The 20,090-nt window shown below is 36.4% G+C and overlaps 2 protein-coding genes across 2 annotated transcripts in view; one reads left to right on the top strand and one right to left on the bottom strand.

Moving 5' to 3' along the window:
• LOC101891311 (sodium- and chloride-dependent GABA transporter 1) overlaps window positions 1-14,633 on the bottom strand; it is a 546,358-nt gene extending 531,725 nt beyond the window's left edge. Inside the window, exons 1-4 of the mRNA XM_059124348.1 lie at window positions 14,622-14,633; window positions 13,460-14,028; window positions 13,133-13,400; window positions 12,972-13,075 (exon numbers count right to left, since the gene is read on the bottom strand). Coding sequence (XP_058980331.1) covers window positions 12,972-13,075; window positions 13,133-13,400; window positions 13,460-14,028; window positions 14,622-14,633 — 953 coding nt within the window. The remainder of the gene's footprint in view (window positions 1-12,971; window positions 13,076-13,132; window positions 13,401-13,459; window positions 14,029-14,621) is intronic.
• On the top strand, window positions 14,133-15,575 carry LOC101891138 (uncharacterized). The gene is made up of 2 exons (XM_005189745.4): window positions 14,133-15,096; window positions 15,169-15,575. The coding sequence occupies exons 1-2, from the start codon at window positions 14,920-14,922 to the stop codon at window positions 15,547-15,549; spliced, it is 558 nt and encodes a 185-aa protein (XP_005189802.3). The 5' UTR covers window positions 14,133-14,919; the 3' UTR covers window positions 15,550-15,575.
• The last annotated feature ends 4,515 nt before the right edge of the window (window positions 15,576-20,090 follow it).

Genomic DNA, 20,090 nt, shown 5'->3' with positions numbered 1-20,090 from the left:
TTTTAAGTTTAACTGCAATGTTTTTTACCTGTTGTTTGTGACGACGCTACAGGTTACAATTATGACGCAAATTTCACGATATGTTGCGTTGAGTCAGGGTTGGAGTCAGAATAAAAACCTTTAGGGCTTGAAATGGACCAAAAAGAGAATTTTCTGATTTGTAGTCTCTCTGGTCATAATTAAAAACCAATTGGCGTCTAATTTTTAGAACAGCGAGGATGCGCACCTGTTGGGATCGATACAGCACAGCGGATGAAATGGACCATACGTTTTGTTTGAATATCCTTTTTCAACTAAATATTTTACTTTGTTAACATTCTGTGAAGTAGCGATTGATATTTTTGATTGTCTACTTTGGCGTTTTGTTTTGTTTATGTTGGAGTTAATTGAACCACAATTTGCATGTAGAAAAAAACTATTTTTGTTTACTTACATGCTAAGACCAAAAATTCTATTTGTCTGTAATTTGCCTTGTAATTGGAAGAAAAATAGGTGATTGATTTTAGCGACACTATAGACAGCCATTGCTCTGAATTTATTATTTTAAGAGTTTTATGGATACCTCAAAAAGTGGGAATTATGACCGCATCCAAGACGAACATAATCCCTAAAATTGTTCACATACTCGGATTGACTTGAAATTTTCATCAACGGTATATACTTTTAACCTGATTACTGCAAAGTGTTTTTTATTTAAAGTTTATTATACGATTTTGTTTTTTAATACAGTGTGAGATGAAACAACTGCAACCAACTTCAGACTGCTGTCATTTCTAAGCCCCTCCTACAAAGTGTCGATCAGCTCAGCCGGGAATGGGCCAAAATACCACAGAGCTACATTAGGGCAGCGTGTGAAGGTTTCTTTGGCCGTTTGAAGGCAACAATTCGTCCCAAAGGCGACCAATTCGAACAAACCTAAACGTATTCTAAAATTTGATGCTATTTCCGAAATTTTTTGCTTTCATTCAATTATTAAAAAATATGTAAAAATTATGGCGCTTTACTATGTTGCAACTCTTTAGCTCTTTTGAGTCTATTTTCTTTGTTGCACTTTTTGGAATTTAAATGGCTTTACCCCGAGCTCATTTTTCAATATTTGCCGAGCGGAATATTGCGATATATTCAGCTCACGAGCCATTTTTCGGCCACTACAATGTGGGTTTCGATCAAGTCGCTTCTTCACTTGTCGAACCATTTCTACTGATGTTGCGGTTGTCTTCCGTCCACTTCCTTGCCGTCGGGCTACGCTACGAGTATCACGGTGACGAGTGATGTAGGAGACACGAAAGATTTATTCACATTCAAATTCTGGAGTGGTCTAAAGATAGCCACAGGTGGTTTTCCAGCCAAACATAAAGAAATCACACTATTTACTTTGAATTCCATTATTTCCATTTCCATCATCTTTTGTACGCTTGTAAACAATACGTTGAGCTGTCACTGCAATAATTTTAACAGCTGTCAGACAAGTGTCATAGAAATGACAGCAGACTGAAGTTGGTTGCTGTTTTTTAACTCACCCTGTACTTGCAATAATTTTTGTTTGCGTTGCAAAACGAAAGTAGAGAAAAAATAAAAACACAAGGAATTAGAATTTTTCAAAAGCAGACGTGGACTGATATTTTTATTTAATTTTTGTTCGTGGAACAATTAAAATCTCATTTTTTTAAGGGATGTTTGGGTTTAGATGCTTTTCGGTCGTGAACCAATGAGCGAGAGATCTTAGCGAATTAAAAAAAAAAAACTATGATGTCGCAAAGCGGGGTATAAAAAGGTACTCGTTACATTTTGTTACTACATTTGTTTTTGTCTACGAAATAAACAAAGACGTATAAATCAGTATTGGAAAAATTGTAGCGAAGGGATAAAAAAGGACCCGTGGGAAAATTTAAATCATATACATTAGGAAAAATGCGTTGAAACTATACATTGCCGCCCGCGTCGAAGCATCCTGCTATGGTGCAAAATTAAGAACAAAATATACAATTAATTTTTTTTCCTCTTTTATTTTTTATTAATTATTTTTTTTTACTTTTTTCAATAATGCTTACTTCTTTTTATAACATAATTACTTTTTTATAATACAAAGTTCTTGCTCGTAGAGCAGAGATCGTTATTGGCTCGTAGAGAACAGATCTATTAACTTCTTTCTTTGTAACAAATGACTCGTAGAGTCCAGTGAAGAGCGCTCGTAGAGCCAGAGGCGATTGAAGATTGCCCCTCACTTCTTTTAAATATTACATGGCCCCGGTATTACCCAGCCGAAATGGTGAGCTGCGCCCATGGTAAACCAGGACTCGAATAGGTTTGAGACTTCATTATTTTGTCGTAAACTTCAGGGCCTACAACCATGCTACAGCTGCAGCCTCGTAAAACCGAGGATCGGCTAACTGCAGGCCAGAAAAATGTTCTTTCAAACCCGCTGACACAATCTCCGGAGGAGAAATCAGGTACTCCAAATCGATCACTCGTGTCGACACTGAAAGGCGTTGCGTGCTATCATAAGATGAGGTGACGGAAAACTGGTAGAATCTTTTTGGACCCATAGCTTAAGGCTGTCAGCCAGTGACCGACAAATTATGCTATGTTCTGCACATGGGTCCAAAAGGGCTCTGACAGGTATCCGTAGTCCGTTTAGAAGCAGCTTTACCACCATCGTAGGCCCGAGCGTAGCTACGTGCTGAATGGCGCATATTGGCCGATTTGCAACGCAAGGGAAGCCCCATTGGTTTTGGCCTATTGGAGAGTGACCGATGCACTTGAGTGCGTAGAGGTGGAAGGAACGGACGGAAGTTTTGAATATTTACGCTTGCGGAGCTTTTTGTGTCCTAGGGTGATTTGATGTTCTTGGCTGAGAAGCGCCGGAAGGAGTCATATTATTGGAGGAAGGTTGGTGAAGCAACGTATGATGTTGCAGGTTGCAGATTTTGCAACAACGCCGAACGTGACAATCTCGAAGACAATGCATTGGACAGTTACCGCAACATTTATGCAGGGCGACTGTTCGCAAATTTCTCTCAACGCGCGTCACCTTGAACTCATTGCAGTCCCGTAGATGTTGCTTGCCGCCGTAGTGAACACATGCCTTGTTCGAATCCTAGTTGTTCCGACAGGATGCCGTAAGGGGTTGCGAGACCACAGGATCTCCTGAATGAAATTTTGGGACAGCCGTAGGCGGATATTACTTGGCCAGAATGTCCATCAAAAACCGTAGGTCGTTTTAAAATTGTCATTGTCCGAGAATTCGCGACGCGTTCGCGGCCATCAATTATACTTTTTTTTCTTTCGCGTAAAAACAAAGAGATTACAAATACGAATCGAAAACATGGATTATGACAATTAAGGTAGCGCAATTAATTTTACAATTGGCCGTCGGATAGTGCCATTTTCCGTATGGATATCTGCGACTCGTACTCGACCATCAGAACCCGGGTGCACCGCTTTAATCCGTTCTAATTTCCACGAAGTGGGAGGAAGATTTTAATGTCTAATTACGACTAAGTCGCATTTTTGGAGATTGCGTTGTGGAAACTTCCATTTGTATCTTTTGTGCAAGCTCTTGAAAATACTCATACTTCACCCGTAGGCAGAGTTGATGAGTGAGAGTTTTAAGTTTCCGAAACCGATTTACCAGATGCAAAGGCGCATTGTAAATTGCTGGATCCGGAGGAGCAAGGACTGGGGTTCCAATGAGAAAATGCTATATATACTATATCTTGGGGGTTGTCATTTATGGGACATAAAGGACGCGAATTTAAACAAGCTTCGATTCTGGAAAGAATCGTAGAAAGTTCATCAAACGTAAATTTGAAGTTCTTAGCTTGCTTACTAAAATGGAAATTAACACTTTTTACGGTGGCCTCCCATAGACCACCCATATGGCGGGCGCCAGCTGGAATAAATTGCCATGAAAGTTCCTGATACTGCAGTGTGGAACACAAGTTAGTACGACTTTCACGGAGAACTATTTTAAAGTCATTTTCGATTTCCCTAGCAGCTCCAACGAAGTTGGTGCCATTATCAGAAAACATTGTTTTTGGACAACCACGTCTGGAGATAAAGCGATAAAAGGATGCTAAAAACGTTGCCGCAGACAAATCAGAAGTAGCCTCAAGATGTATTGCTTTCGAAGAAAAGCAAACAAAAACACAGGCGTAGCCTTTAGTAACCGCTTTTATCTCTGAACTGGTAAGGGCCTTCTCATTGTAAATGTATCGACCCCTATGAGCAGGATGAGTCCGGTGGAAAAATCTAAAAACATAGGAGCCCTATCTAACGAAGAGAAATCTTCTAAAGGGTCACAATAATTATTAAAGAAAGAGGCATGAGTCTCGACAGCACGCATTTCAATTTCGGTGTCAAGTAGAGGAAAATTGGATAAATTCCAATGAGAACTATTTTGGCGTAGCCAATGTGGTCCATGCCACCAAAGATTATAGGAGGCGAGCTCGGAAGACGAAACCCCCCGCAAAAGTTCCAACCGTGATAAGGAAATTGTCTTTAAGGGGGTTACCTTAGTTTTGCAAGTCAGGAGTTGAGTATAAATGTCTTTATTCGGCGTTATAATCCGAATACATATAACACCCGCGTACGCCTTTTCTGAGGCATCTGAAAAAAAATAAAGTTCGGCGGAACAATTTGGCGTATAATGGACCCACCGAGGAACATGAATGGAATTCGCATCCTGGTAGCATTCCACAAAATTGTGCCAATCACGTTCTGTCGTGGACAGAAGTACATCATCCCAACCGATTTTATCTGTTCAAGTTTTCTGCATAACTATTTTAGCTGTCACCATTACGGGGCCTAACCAATCTAAAGGATCGAACAGTTTGGCAATAGTGGACAAAGTTTTTCGTTTTGTATAGTGGGCTTTTGTGGGGAGAGCTTTCAACCTAAAGTAAAAGAAATCAAGCTGTATACCTAACGGCTTGGAATTGCTAGCTTCCACAAACGAAAGAAATTTGGATTCTGTTAAATCTTCCGTAAGAAGATTTTGCAAAATAGCACGTTCATTTGCTACCCACTTTTCTCAGCTTAAATTTAGCGGACGAAAGAGCAGATCTTAATTGATCGCGAGAATTTAAAGCTGTACGCAAGCCATGATATCCTGTTAGCACATCGTCGACGTACATGCTAGTAGTATGTGTGCAGCGAGAGGATATTCATCGTAAGTATCGTCAGCTAACTGTAAAAGCGTCCGTATGGCGAAATAGGGGGCGCAGTTTACGCCGAATATCACCGTGCAACTCAAAATCCTGAACAGGGTTTTTAAGAGAATCTCGGAAGAGTATTCTCTGTAGTGGAGTATGTGCCGGATCGAAACGAATTTGGCTATACATCTGTGCGATGTCGCAGTTATATACAAATTTAAATAATCTCCACCTAAGAATAAGGAATACTAAGTCTAGTTGCAAAGTGGGACCCACATGTAAAATATCATTAAGACTTTTCCCGTTGGAAGTTTCATTCGAGACGTTGAAAACCATGTACCTGCCCTCTGAATCCGACGTGTGGTACGTTTATAATTTGCCTCACAAAACTGGTCGAAGGGCGACAAAATTGCACGTTTAGGAACTTCCTCTAGTTCCCTAAAACGAAGAAGGACCTTGTTAAGATTTTCTTCGTCAGATATACTGACTTTAAGGGAAAAGACTGATAGATGTTGAGGGGGAATAGAAGCAGTAATGATCCAACCAAAAACCGTATTTTGTGCTATTAGGGAGCCTAATATATTAGTGTGAATTCCCTGTTGCAGAATTTTCGAATAAAGATCTGCTCCCAGCAAAAGGTCAACAGGGCGACTGTTGAACACATTTGGATCAGCCAAACGTAGATTTGGCAAACGAGAAACGAAGTCGCTATTGACAGAAAAGAAAGGCAGATTGCCAGAGATGAAAGGTAAATTCAGGGCAGTAGTTTCCATTGAAAGCGAAGCATCCAATGGAGAACTTATACAAATTGAACACAACTTGCGCGACGTAGTCGAAACTGTCTGATTAATACCAGAAATTGATAGTGGAGGTGATGCCTAGTATGTGCTTTAAGCGATCTGTAATAAAAGATGCTTCTGAAGCAGGGTCAATTAATACTCTGGGAGGGTACGTGGTACCCTGGTGAACGATGTTCACTATTGCCGTGCCTAATAGGACATTTCGACTTTGAGCGGCATGAAATACCTGTCTATTAGAAGAGCTGGAAGTTAGACCTGAAAAAGCGGAGGGTTGATTGGACAAAGCTACATTCCTGACTTCAGAAGTTGCTGCAGTCGAAGACGTGGAATTATCTCTATGTAATAGAATATGATGTCTTTTATTACATTTACTACAATTGTATGGACTACTGCAGTGGTTGACTTAATGTTTAGGAAACAGACAATTTAAACAACAATTATGTCGCCCAATGATGTTAATTCTGTCAGAAACTGAAAGTTTTAGAAATTTTTGGCATGCTCTGATATGATGCATTTGTCGTGGACATAGAATGCTTGTTTTATTGGATGAAGCTCGGGATGGCCTAGATGATGAATGTGAATTACGAGGCGTAAAAGTAGGGGATCCGTTCGTGCCAGCATTCGTGAAATGTGAACGAACTTTTTTACTACTTTGAGGTTTGACGTTGTCAATGCCTCTAATGTCCCGAAAACAGGTAAGAGTTTGGATGCGTTCTGTAAGAAACTTATCTAAATCTTCCCAGGAAGACAAAGCAGATTTATTTTTGATACTTTGTTCCCATAGTGTGACGCTATTTTTGGGGAGCCTTTGAAGACATATGAACACTCGAATAGTGTCCAGCCTTCAGTTGACACGTAATGATTTAACATGGCCGAAATACACCCATTTATACCTCTTTGCAATTTCTTTAAAAATAAACTTGTCTAATACTGGCAGGTCAAATAAAATCTTAAGTGGGTGGTTCACCAAAATACGTGGATTGTCATACGTTTGTTTTAGAGCTTTCACGCAAGACCAAAGTTTTTGTGGGTAAGTGAAAACTTAGCCACGATGTCATGGGCGTCGCCACTGGTCTTATTGTTTAAATGACATAGACGTTCAATGTCACTTATTCCAGTATTATATGACGAAAATAAGTCTCTAAATGTAGGCCAAAAAAGAAACTTTTAGAAAACATCTAAATGCGACATCGTATTTAGCGTCAGCGGCAGTGATGTCCTCACCTGAACTGTCTTTTTCTGCAAAATAATTAAGACAGATGTCAAAAACTGTTTTCACCTTTTCCCATAACGTTCTGAACTCAGCTCCATGTAATTCTAAAATATAGACATTAGCTCGATGTCCCGTTGGAACTGAAGTTGGTATCAAATTTAACCAAAGCATAAGTAGCTCGGATGAATAAATCTAGAGGTGTGAGTGGCATTTTATTTCAAATAAATGAACGTAATTCAAAACAGAATAACAAAAATAGAAAATGGTCTAAAGCTTTCGTCGAAAACTGTACATTGTTTAGAAAGCTGCAGGAAAAGTAGCAAAAATACCAAGAATTCTTTGGAAAAACAATTTGTACTATGAACATAGAAAAATATAGAAAGAATTGCACGAAATGCTTTAATTTCTATAAAATGACACGTAAAGTCGAATAATTTATGAGAAAATCCAAAAAAAAAAAGTTGACGTTTTTCACAAAAATATTAATAAAATGTACTTTAAAATTAATGGGTTTTATTAGAAACACACTGATTTTATAATTTGCCGTTGACTAATCGTAATAAAGTATCGTACATACGGCACAAGTATTGAGATTTAACGTGATTAAACCACAAATATATAGAAATTTTAAGAAAAGAATTAAATATTAACTCAAAACTTATCTCAGTGTATTCCAAATTTCGTAAAATGTTTACAGTGTATCGTAGAATACCTGAAAACTATGGCAAAGTATCGATGATAACAATTGCCAACGAAAGAATATCAAAAATTTTTAGTAAAAAATCAAACATTCGAAAAAATATTTAAAATGTTAATTAAAACGACTATAGGATCCACGGACTGTAAGATGCACGTTTTCAATCGGTAGCGGAAAACAACGAAAAAATTAAATCAAAAATGTTTTATAAAAAGTAAAATAATTTTTGATTAAACATATATTATGTTAGCTTATATTTATATAAAAATAATACGGATAATACGGACGGATTTGACACCAAATATTATTGTTTTTAAAATTAAATTTACCGACGGCAAATGGGCGGACGGAAGTGCTGTAAAACGACCGATAGTTTTTTTTATTATTTATCACAACACGGAATCAATGTAAAAGATGTGTACATACCTGTGCTGCTGCTATAATTTTATTTGAATAAATAAATAAATTGTAAATTTTGATGATCGTTGATCTTTTTATTTTGTTGGTTGTTGTTGTCCTCGACGAAGTCGATGTTAATGCCTTTGTAAAAGGAGACGGATTAATTTTCGTTAAAAATAAACCGGCTCGATTGGATCAATGTTTGCTCAAATTAAAACCGTTATATAGGGTCTATACGAAGACGTGGTCCTGCATATAAAATTTGTTATATAAGTTATGTATAGCCCCCATATAATGGTACCTCCCGATTTTCGGTATTTTGCTGATTTAGGCGACATTATTCACCGGAATTGTTTCAAATTTGCTATCTAAAGTTCGTAATGGATACTACAGCCTATGACAGACAATTGTCCGTACAGGTCCACTTTTTCATATAACACTCATATAACGGTACCACACAATATTCGGTACTTTGATGATTTTTGCAACATTATTCTTCGGAATTGTTTCAAATGTGGTGTTTGAAGTCCGTAACGGTATTTTGATGATTTTAGCTACATTATTCACCGAATTTTTTGTTCAAGTTTCGCATTTGAATATTGTAATAGTTTATTACAAAAGTTGCCTATGCAGGTTCACGTCGTCGTATATACTCTAATAAAACGGCTACATTCAGTATTTTTAAGACTTAAACAGACTTTTTAAAGTATTTTTTTTTTTTTTTTGAAAATTTGAAAAAAAGATAGGCCTGCCGAACTTACATCTTTTTACTTGCTAGTTATAGGCTGTGGTAACTATTACGAACTTATAATACGAGATTTTATATAAATCCGGTAAAATATGTCGCTAATATCATCAAACTGGAACCCATTCCGAATATCACAGTTAAATCATCAAAATTAAATCATAAAACAAAAAAAAGGAGGTGATGTTATATGGGGGCTATATGAAGACGTGGACCTACATAGACAATTTGGTAATGGGTACTAAAGCGTATGATAAAAAATGCGTATGCAATATGAAATTTAAAACAATTGCGGCAAAAATAAATAAAATAAAGAAATCACGCAAATACCGAATATTGGGAGGGTGCAGTTGTATGTGGGCTATCGTTGAACTATACAGACAATTTTCTTACAGACGATGAAGTACTCAGAAAAAATCCTTGTGGGTTGCACGTCCGTCTGTCTGTCTATAAATTGGCTTAGAAATTTACTCAGATCGAGAATATATATACTTTGTTGGGTCTAAGATAAGAATTTCGAGGAGTTACAAACATAATGACAATGCTATTATACCCTCCAAAGTATGGCTCGTGGTCAAATCGGCTTAAAATTTTACGCAAATCGATATATATAAACTTTCTTGGGTCTAACATGAGTATGAGCAAACGAAATGACAAAGTTAATATATTCTACATAGTACTGTGGAGGGTATAACAATTGTAACGCTTGCATGTGCATCCCACTATGTTGATGTATGTGCTAAATGCATTATTCACCGGAGTTGGTTTAAATTTAGTGTTCGAAGTCCGTAACGGATACTACAGACTATGACAGAGAATTATCTGTGTTGGTCTGCGTCTCCGCATATCCCCCATATAACGGTACCACTCGATATTCGGTATTTTGACGATTTTAACGACATTATACACCTGAATTGTTTCAATTGTAATGGATACTACAGCCAACGACAGAAAATTGTATGTGCGGGTCCACGTCTTCGCATAGCCCCAATATAACGGTACCCCACTATATTCAGTATTTTGATAATTTTAGCTATATATTTCACTGAATTTTTATCACCTCTACCATAGCATGGAGGGTATATTAAGTTTGTAATTCGGTTTGTAACACCTCGAAACATACATTTTAAACCCCACAAAGAATGCATATTATTAATCAGCATAAAATTCTATGTCGATTTAGCGGTGTCCTTCCGTATATCCGTCTCTCCGTCTGTGGAAATCACCCTAGCTTCCGAACGAAATGAAAAAGATTGATAAAATTTTACTTTTGGCATTTGAAGTTCGCAATGAATACTACAGCCTACGACAAAAAATTGTCTGTGCAGGTCCACGACTTATTCGGTATTTTGATGATTGAAGAGACATTATTCATCGGAATTGTTTCAAATTTGGTGTTTGAAGTTCGTAATGGATACTATAACCTATGACAAAAAAGTTGTCAGTGCAGGTCCACGTCTACGCATAGCCCCAATATAATGACACCTACCTATATTCGGTATTTTAATAGTTTTACTGTATTATTTTTATACGCTCCATCATAATATGGAGGGTATATTAAGTTTGTCGTTCCGCTTGTAACACCTAGAAATATACATTTTAGACCCCACAAAGTATACATATTCTTCATCAACATAAAATTATATGTCGATTTAGCGTTGTCCTTCCATTTATCCTTTTGTCCATCTGTGGAAATCACCCTAGCTTCCGAACGAAATGAAGAAGTTTGATAAAATTTTACTTTTGGTATCCCCAATGGATACTACAGCCTAAGACAGAAAATTGTCTGTGCAGGTCCACGTCTTTGTATAGCCCCAATATAACAGTACCTCCCGATATTCGGTATTTTGATGATTTTAGAGACATTATTCACCAGAATTGTTTCGAATTTGGTATATGAAGTCCGTAACGGATAATACTACAAAGATCGGCCTGGAGAACTTACAGTTTTCTCACTTGTATTTATTCAAGTTTCGCATTTGAATATTGTAATGGTTTATGGCAAAAATTGCCTATGCAGGTCAACGTCGTCGTATAGACTCTAACATATCGGCTACATTCGGTATTTTTAAGATTTTAACAGAAATTGTAACAGATTTTATTTTTTTGAAAATTGCCAAAATCGTTCCAAATGGTGGAGGTTATTCAAAGATCGTTCCGGCCAAGCTTACAGGCTTTTTACTTTCTTTTTTTTTGAAAAGTTTAACTGCATTATCCAAATGGTCTTACTGGTATTTGTAGCTTAATGTGGAACACGGTTGTATTAAGATACTTCTATATAAAAATATTTTATTTGCCCAATGGTGGAGTAATCACGCTACAGGTCGCAATTATGACGATATGTTGCGTTGAGTCAGTGTTAGAGCTATAAAAAAAATTTTTAGGGCTTGAAATGGACCAACAAAAGATTTTTCTGATTTTGTCGCCTCCAATTGGCGTCTAATTTTTAGAACAGCGAGGATGCGCACCTGTTGGAATCGATACAGCATAGCGGATGAAATGGGCCATACCTTTTCTGTGAATTTCTTTTTTCAAACATAATATTTTACTTTGTTAACATTTTGTAAATTACCGATTGATATTTTTGATTGTCTTCTTTGGCATTCGTTTTGTTTGTGTTGGAGTTAATTGAACCAAAATTTGCATGTAGAAAGAAACTATTTTTGTTTACTTACATACGAAGACGAAAAACTCTATTTGTCTGCCAGAGACTAAAAAACTGCAACAAAGTCAAAAGCTATAATTTAAATTTTTTGTTAAAATTTTATTGAATGAAAGCAAGAATGTCGGAAATAGCATCAAATTTAAGAATAAATTTAGATTTGTTCGAATTGGTCATCTTTGGCACGAATTATATCCTTCAAACTCCAATGAAACCGTCACACGCTGCCCGAATGTTCCTCTGAGATTTTGGTGGCCATTGTGCGCTCTTGGGTGGCGCGTGCTGAGTACGATGGTGCTGAGTCATGCTGGACTCAGTTGTTTGTTACAAACTGCTGGATAACGAATGTTTTCTCGTCGGAGAAAGCCGAATTCTGCAGTTCACCACTTTCGTCCAAGCGAAGCAACTCTTTAGCCCTTTTGAGTCTATTTTCTTTTTGTTGCGGTGTAATTCCTTGCACTTTTTGGAATTTCAATGGCTTTACCCCGAGCCCATTTTCCAATATTTGCCGAATGGAATATTGCCATATGTTCAGCTCACGAGCCATTTTTCGGCCACTGCGACGCGGGGTTCAATCAAGTCGCTTCTTCACTTTTCGAACCATTTCTGCTGATGTTGCTGTTTTTTCCCGTCCACTTGCTTGACGTCGGGCTCTCACGGTAACGGTAACGAGACACACAAGATTTGTAGACATTTAAATGCTGAAATTATCAAAATTCCGAATATTGGGTGGTACCGGCCGGCTATACGAAGACGTGTCTGTATGACAATTTTCCGTCATAGGTTGTTGCACCCAATACGAAGGGTACTTGCTTGTAAAGGTGCGCCCGTTTTTATACCCTCCACCATACTATGGAAGGTATATTAACTTTTTCATTCCGTTTGTAACTCCTCGAAATACTAATGTCAGACCCATCAAAGTATATATATTCTTGATCAGCTTAAAATTCTAAGTCGATTTAGCGATGACCGTCCGCCTGTCTGTTGTAATCACGATATGTTTCGAACGAATTCAGATACAAGGCTAAAATTTTGCGCACATGTTTATTTTACAGTAGGCAGGTTAAGTTGGCAAATGGGCCATGTAGATCCACGTTTTCATATAGCCCCCATATAACGGTACCTCTCTATATTCGGTATTTCGATGATTTTAGCGACATTATTCACTGGAATTGTTTCAAATTTAGTATTTGAAATTAGGTAGAGGTGTATCCTACTACGAAACCTAAGCCTAAGGAATGAAATATTTACACAAGTGTGTACACTTAATATTATATTCTTAATATACAGTAACAAACATACTTGTACACATTGTTATTGTATTTATTATAACTACCTAACGCAACGAGAGTTCCTAAGCCTAATCCATATGAGAAAAATATTTGTGTTACGGCGTCAATCCAAACCTTAAAATTGATATGCGTTAATCAGATAGTGTTTGAGTTTTTTTTAAGTTCATTCACCTGTGATTCTGTCAGTTTATTGAAATTGGGAATAATATAAAATTTAATACCATCCCATGCTCCTGGTAACGTTACCCCTCGAACTAGGAGGATACTTAGCAACACATAAGGAAATAACGCTGTGAAGTATACAACTTTTCCGGTCCATTTAACTCCTTTCCAAATGCAAAAATAACATAAGATCCATACGAGGAGGAGTGTGCCGGCAAGTTCCCATCGAACGGAGCCAATATTATCTATCCCTGAAGATATGTTCAAAGTTCTTCGTCTAAAAATAAAAATTAGATTCCTTAAACGATTAGAACATAAACATATATTTCGACATACTCCCAAAACTCTTTAACTGGATCTGTTATGTCTGACATTGAAATATTTACATCATTAACAGAACAAATTCTAGATCCAGAAATATTATCGCTTTTGACCCAGCATTGAATTTGTTTTCTGCTATATGGATTTACACATTTGTGCGTATTCCAGGAGTTATTGCAATTACGCCATGGCACATCCGCTCGCATTGACATAACCAAATAAAATACAGCCCAGGCTAAAATAACTATATAGTACACGTTCATCCAGCATGACATAACGGCAGCGGCGTACCCTATTCCTTTAAAAATGGGAGTAATTTGAAATACCCCCAATCCTCCAATTGTCAGCATTTGTCCCAAAGCTAACTCCATGAAAAACATTGGAATTCCGGCCAAAAATAAAGCAACTAAATATGGAATTAGGAAAGCGCCACCACCATTTTTGTAACACAAGTAGGGAAAGCGCCAAACGTTTCCTAACCCGATGGCCAAACCAACGACAGACAAAATGAAATCCAGCTTCGACGACCATGAGCCTCTATCAGGATTTGTAGAAACCTTAAATTCAATATTAATAATACAGTTCTATATTTCATAATAACAGCCAATGCATTCATAAAACTCTATTGGTTACAGGTATATTTTATCATAAGTTTAATTATGGCTTTCACAAAATAAATAAATGTGTCGATTAATATTATTGCAACAATGATGTATTAACGTCAAATTTTTAAAGAATTAGCGCTAATTCTACCACCTTCCTTAATTCTGCCTTGGTGATTTCGTATTGGTGCTCTACTCGAGAAAGGATATGTTCGTGTATAAGTACTAAAGTAAAATTTCGTTTTGTATCGATTGAATATCAATTGAATGAGTAAAGAAACAATCCAAATATATGAGTCTGAAGGTGGGATCACATGATTGTCGCAATGCGCCAATTTAAACCAATTTTTATTGTCCAAAGTTTTACCACAATAAATAAATTGTCAGAATCAAATTCTCTGCGGTCACATGATTGTCCAACTTTTCATAAATTTGATTGCCGCGTATTGTCTCAAAACCATCAAGTGACAATTATTGTCCAACTTCAGTCACATGATTGTTCTACTACACGGCAAATATCAGAAAAAGCTGCTATGTGTCAAAGTTTGTTTATTAAAAATGTAAAAGCATTTAACAATTTGTTTCATTAAGATGTGTTCTTTTAAAAAAAAAAGAAAATTGCAGCAGCTATAATTATGGTGTGCGCATTTGACGATGAGAAAAATGAAAGAAAAGAAAAGTAAATAGAAGTACGTGGGTCAGAGAGTGGCTCACAAAAAGAAGCACTGATGGTGCATATGACAAAACATTAATGGAATTCCGGGAAATCGAAAACCAAAAGTTTTTGTTTAAAAATTTTATCCGGATGGATGACGAAACGTTTATCGAATTGTTGCAACTAGTGTCACCATATATTAAAAATAAGACACAAACATGCGAAAGGCTATTCCCGAACAAATACGCTTAGCTGTGACACTTCGATTTCTTGCATCTGGTGACAGTTATAAAAGTCTTTCGGTCTTCTTCCGTGTTGCCCCAAATACCATATCACTTTTCGTACCAATTGTTTGTGATGCTATTTATAAAGCGTTAAAAGGTGCATACATAAAGGTATGAAAAATCTAAATACACACATATTTATGCTTTTTAATTGACTTATTATTTCTTTTGATATGTATGTAGATACCATCCACGCAGGAAGAATGGAATGCCGTTGCTTTCAAATTTAACAAACTATGGAACTTCCCGAACTGCATAGGGGCGGTTGACGGCAAACATGTGCAAATTATAGCACCACCTAATTCAGGAAGCACCTTCTATAACTATAAAGGTACACATAGTATAGTGCTAATGGCAGTTGTTGATGCCGAATACAACTTTTTATACGTTGATGTTGGCTGTAATGGTCGTGTGTCGGATGGTGGAGTCTTTGGAAACTGTACTTTTCAACGTGCTTTAAACCATAATGAGCTAAATTTGCCACTTCCAAAACCATTGCCAGGACGTCAAGCAAATGTTCCATTTGTTTTGGTTGCGGATGATGCTTTCCGCATATCCTGGTAAAAGTTTACATCAGGCTATCGAGAGCACGACGTGTTGTAGAAAATGCATTTGGCATAATGGTCAAGCGATTTCAAATTTTTTCACGCCCTTCCAAACTTAATGCAGAGAAAACAACCTCTGCAACTCTAGCTTGCTGTGCATTACACAATTTTTTTGTTAAAAAAAATTCAAATTATACAACGTCGTTGCTTGTTGATCGCTACGATGAGGACGGTGCTTTAATTCCTGGTACATGGCGAAATGACTTCCCACAAGATGCTGTGAGTGGAACAGAAAATGTTCCAAGTTCTTATATAACAAGTGAAGCAAAGGCTGTTCGGGATGAAATGGAAAAGTATTTCATGTCTCCTATTGGAGAATTGAGCTAGCAATATAAAAATATATAAATAATTTTATATATCAAATATTTTTCTTGGCAATTTCTCGAATTTGTGATGCCAAATACATCCCAATCGCGTGCCGATTATCTTCCTCCGCATCTAAACACTTAACTGCACGCTGCAAAATGTCACTTTTGTCTACCTTTACAATCTCAGCAGCAGCATGTTGTGAAGTACTTCCAGAGTCATCCAAATCTAATGTTGACACTGTACTTGACATTTTTGACACAGAGTGGTTGTTGGAAAATTGCATTGCAGACCAATGCGGCCAATGTGGCATGGTATTTTCGGCTCCCTGACCAGATTTTGATTTTACTTTTTTTTTTTTTGATTTTGAAAGGCCGTTTTAATGTTGCACCATTTGGCCTTGCAGTCTTCCACCGTGTGCCCTGTACACATTTTTTCAATTTCCCGCCACGCCTGCTCCCGTTTATTCCTATCTTTGTACTCGGTGGATGAATACTGCCAAACACATGGATGCTGTTCCACAGCTTGTATCAGCTCCTGTATTGCAATGTAGGTCCAGGAACAAATTACACTTTGTATTTTTCTTTTTTTTCGGCACAGGTGTTTCTGGTTGCTGATCGGGGGAAAAGAACTCAAGCTCAGCTGAATTTTCGTATACAATGCAATCATCGAATATTAAAGCTGCAAATACATAATATAAACATAATTATAGCAAGTACAACAATTTAAATTAACTTTACTTTACTTACGACAAAGAAATGTTGACGGTAGAAACACAAGAAAAAATATTATTTAAAAAAAATCAGGTTATTGCCGCGTATTGTCTTCTTTGATTGACGCACTAGAAAACAATAAATATTGACGCATTTTTCAAATTTAAATTTGCGCATGGTTGTCTATTAACAGTTCACACGATTGTCGTACCAGATTTGTATTTGATTGCCGCAAATCAGCACAATTTATTTTTGATTGTCGCATTGGACAATAAATTGTGCAATCACACGATTGGCATATAAAATGCACCAATAATTGGCGCATTGCGGCAATCATGTGATCCCGCCTTGAGAGTATAAAATTTGTGTTTTATTGCTGGTCTTCTACCCTATTTTTTTTCTTATATGTTCATGTGGAGGAATAATCAACATCTACAACATTATAAGCACAATTTTTTCTCATATATATATCATATACATTTATAATAAAGGAAGGGTAAATGCCTTTTATTGTTGTGAGCCCGTGAAACTAATAACAATCATACTCAATCGTTGTTTTGCGTTGAATTGCTCATAACAAGGCGATCATCTAGGATTAGTGTGAATGTGGTGTCCGTTGAAATTGCAATTATCGAATTTCGAAAAAAGGAAAGTTGTGCTAGGTTTGTGCTCAATTGTGCCGATTTTTTTTCGAAATTCGAAAACAATTTTTGAGATATTCGAAAAAAGATTTTTTTTCGAAAAAATCTGAGAGAATTGCAATTTTCGAATTTCGAAAAAATTAAAGTTGTGCTGAGTCGTACTCGGTTTGTGCCCATTTGTGCCGTTAAAATTTTTTCGATATCTCTTACCAATTTCGAAAAAAACGACAATTTCGAAAGTACATCAGAATAGCAATTTTTGAATTTCGAATTTTTTTCTCAATATCTTCAACCGTTTTCAAGATATGGCAATTTCGAAAAAACCAATATTTTCCAGAAAAATTGCTGTAATTTTTGTAAAAATATCAAATATCGAGATGCGGTAAATTGTGCTGAGTTGTGCTCACTTAGCACAATTTTTCCTCCATACATAACGAATTTCCACCTTTACTCGTTACTCGCTAAAAATTAAAATATGCATAACTTTTGTTTTGGAATTTTTTAAATCTGCAAGTTGTGCTGAATTGTGCTCACCTAGCACAATTTTTCGTCCATACATTGAAAATTTGTATTTCCACTCGATACTAGTTAAAATTGGAAAAAAAAAACATATATAAAGAAAAATTGCTGTAATTTTTGTAAAAATTCAAATATCGAAATGCGGTGAATTGTGCTGAGTTGTGCTCACTTAGCACAAAAAATCCCGTCAGAAAATACCGCTTAAATGAAAACTATTATATAGGGGCTATACGAAGAGTATCGGGGGGTACTGGTTTATGGGGGCTATACGATATCGTGGACCTATATAGTCAATTAACTTCTAGGAACTTCTTCCTTGTGCGGATTTTCAGAAAATTCCATTGAAAACTGTGGCTACCGTTATATTGTTAACCGATATAGCCCATCTTCGAACTTGACCTGTCTGCAGCAAAAGACAGATCTGTGCAACATTTTAGCTTCATATTCCTACTTGTTTTGACTGCAGCATGATTACACCAACGGAAGGACAGACCGACGAACAGGGCTAAATTTTACGCTAATCAAGAATATATATACTTTGTTGGGTCTAAATTATTATTTCGATGATTTACAAACGGAATGATGAACTTAATATACCCTCCATACTATGTATGCTGAAGGTTACAAACATGTAAAAAAGCAGTAAGTTCGGCCGGGCCGAACTTTGAATACCCTCCACCATTAGGAACGAATTAGAAAATTTTCAAAAAAATAAAATCCATTAAAAATTCTTTTAAAATTTTTAAAATACCTTATATCAGAAGGTGCCCATGTATGGGGGATATGTTATATTGTGGACCTATATAGACAAATCTGTATCTGGGGGTAAAGTACGCACAAAGAACTCCTTATGTAAAATTCCAACAATTCCGTTGAAAAATGTGGCTTAAATCATCAAAATACCGAATATCGGGGAGACCCGTTATATGGGGCTAAACGATATCTTGGAACTATACAGATAATTGTATTTTAAAGGAATCTTGGAACTATACAGATAAATTTTAAAGGAATAAAGTACTTACAAGGAACTTCTTGTGTGGATTTTCAGATAATATCATTGAAAAATGTGGCTAAAATCAATAAAATTCCGAATATAGGGGGGTACCATTATATGGAGGATATACGATATCGTGGACCTATATAGATAATTCTCTGTCAATGGATAAAATACACACAAGGAACTCCTTGTCTGGAATTTCAGACTATTCCATTAAAAATGTGACTAAAATCATCAAAATACCGAATATCGGGGAATACTGTTATATTGGGGATATACGATATCATGGACCTATATAGACAACTCTCTTTCAGGGGGTAAAGTGTCCTTGTGTACAATTTCAGACAATTCCTTTGAAAAATGTGGCTAAAATCATGAAAATACCTAATTTTGGAAGGTGCCGGTATATGTGGGATATGCGATATTGTGGACTTTTTTAGTCAAATCTATGTCTGGAGGTAAAGTAGAATTTCAGATCAGACAATTTCGTTGAAAAATGTGGCTAAAATCATCAAAATACCGATTATCGGGGGGTACCGTTATATGGGAGATATACGATATTGTGGACCTATATAGACAACTCTTTCAGTGGATAAAGTACTCACGAGGGACTCCTTGTGTGGAATTTCAGACAATTAAATTGCACTACCACTAACCATTTAGTGAAATTTAAAAAAATGCACTACCACTAAATTTTAGTGGTAGTGAAATTTTAATGGCACTACCACAAAATTTAGTGAAATTGCACTACCAGTAAATCTTAGCGAAGCCAAAAAAACACTATGTATTTAAGTATTATAATATATAGTAGTCCAGAATATATAGTAAATATTCATACAATTTGATTTCTTTTCTAAATAGCACTAATTTACAATTTTTTTTTAAATATCACTAAATGGTTCGTGGAAGTGCAATTTAATTTCAAAAGGTTAGTGGAAGTGGAATAAAAAATTTCACTGCCACTAAATGAACAGTGATAGTGAAATTATTTGTGCACTAAAAATACAGTGTATTATGCCCACCTCTGGAATATATATACTTTCTTGGGTCTTCACTTTTTATTTCGATGAGTTACAAACGGAATGATGAACTTAATATACCCTCTATACTATGTATGGTGGAAGGTATAACTTTTGTAACATGTGGAATTTTTGAAATCTGCATTTGTGTTTCCGGTAAAGTCATTATTAATGTTCAAATATGACTTTACCGTTTGCAAAAGGTGTGTGTTGTGACTTAAACGCTTCTAAGTTTATTGCTCTTGAAAATTCAGAGGAATGTGAATGGCAAAGGTCGTAAATTTTGATGAATGTAATATACCTGA

This window comes from Musca domestica, unplaced genomic scaffold, assembly GCF_030504385.1.
Source record: "Musca domestica strain aabys unplaced genomic scaffold, Musca_domestica.polishedcontigs.V.1.1 28, whole genome shotgun sequence".
Lineage (NCBI taxonomy): Eukaryota > Metazoa > Arthropoda > Insecta > Diptera > Muscidae > Musca > Musca domestica.
Note: the sequence above shows the minus strand (reverse complement) of the source record. Positions and strands in the feature narration are given on the sequence as shown.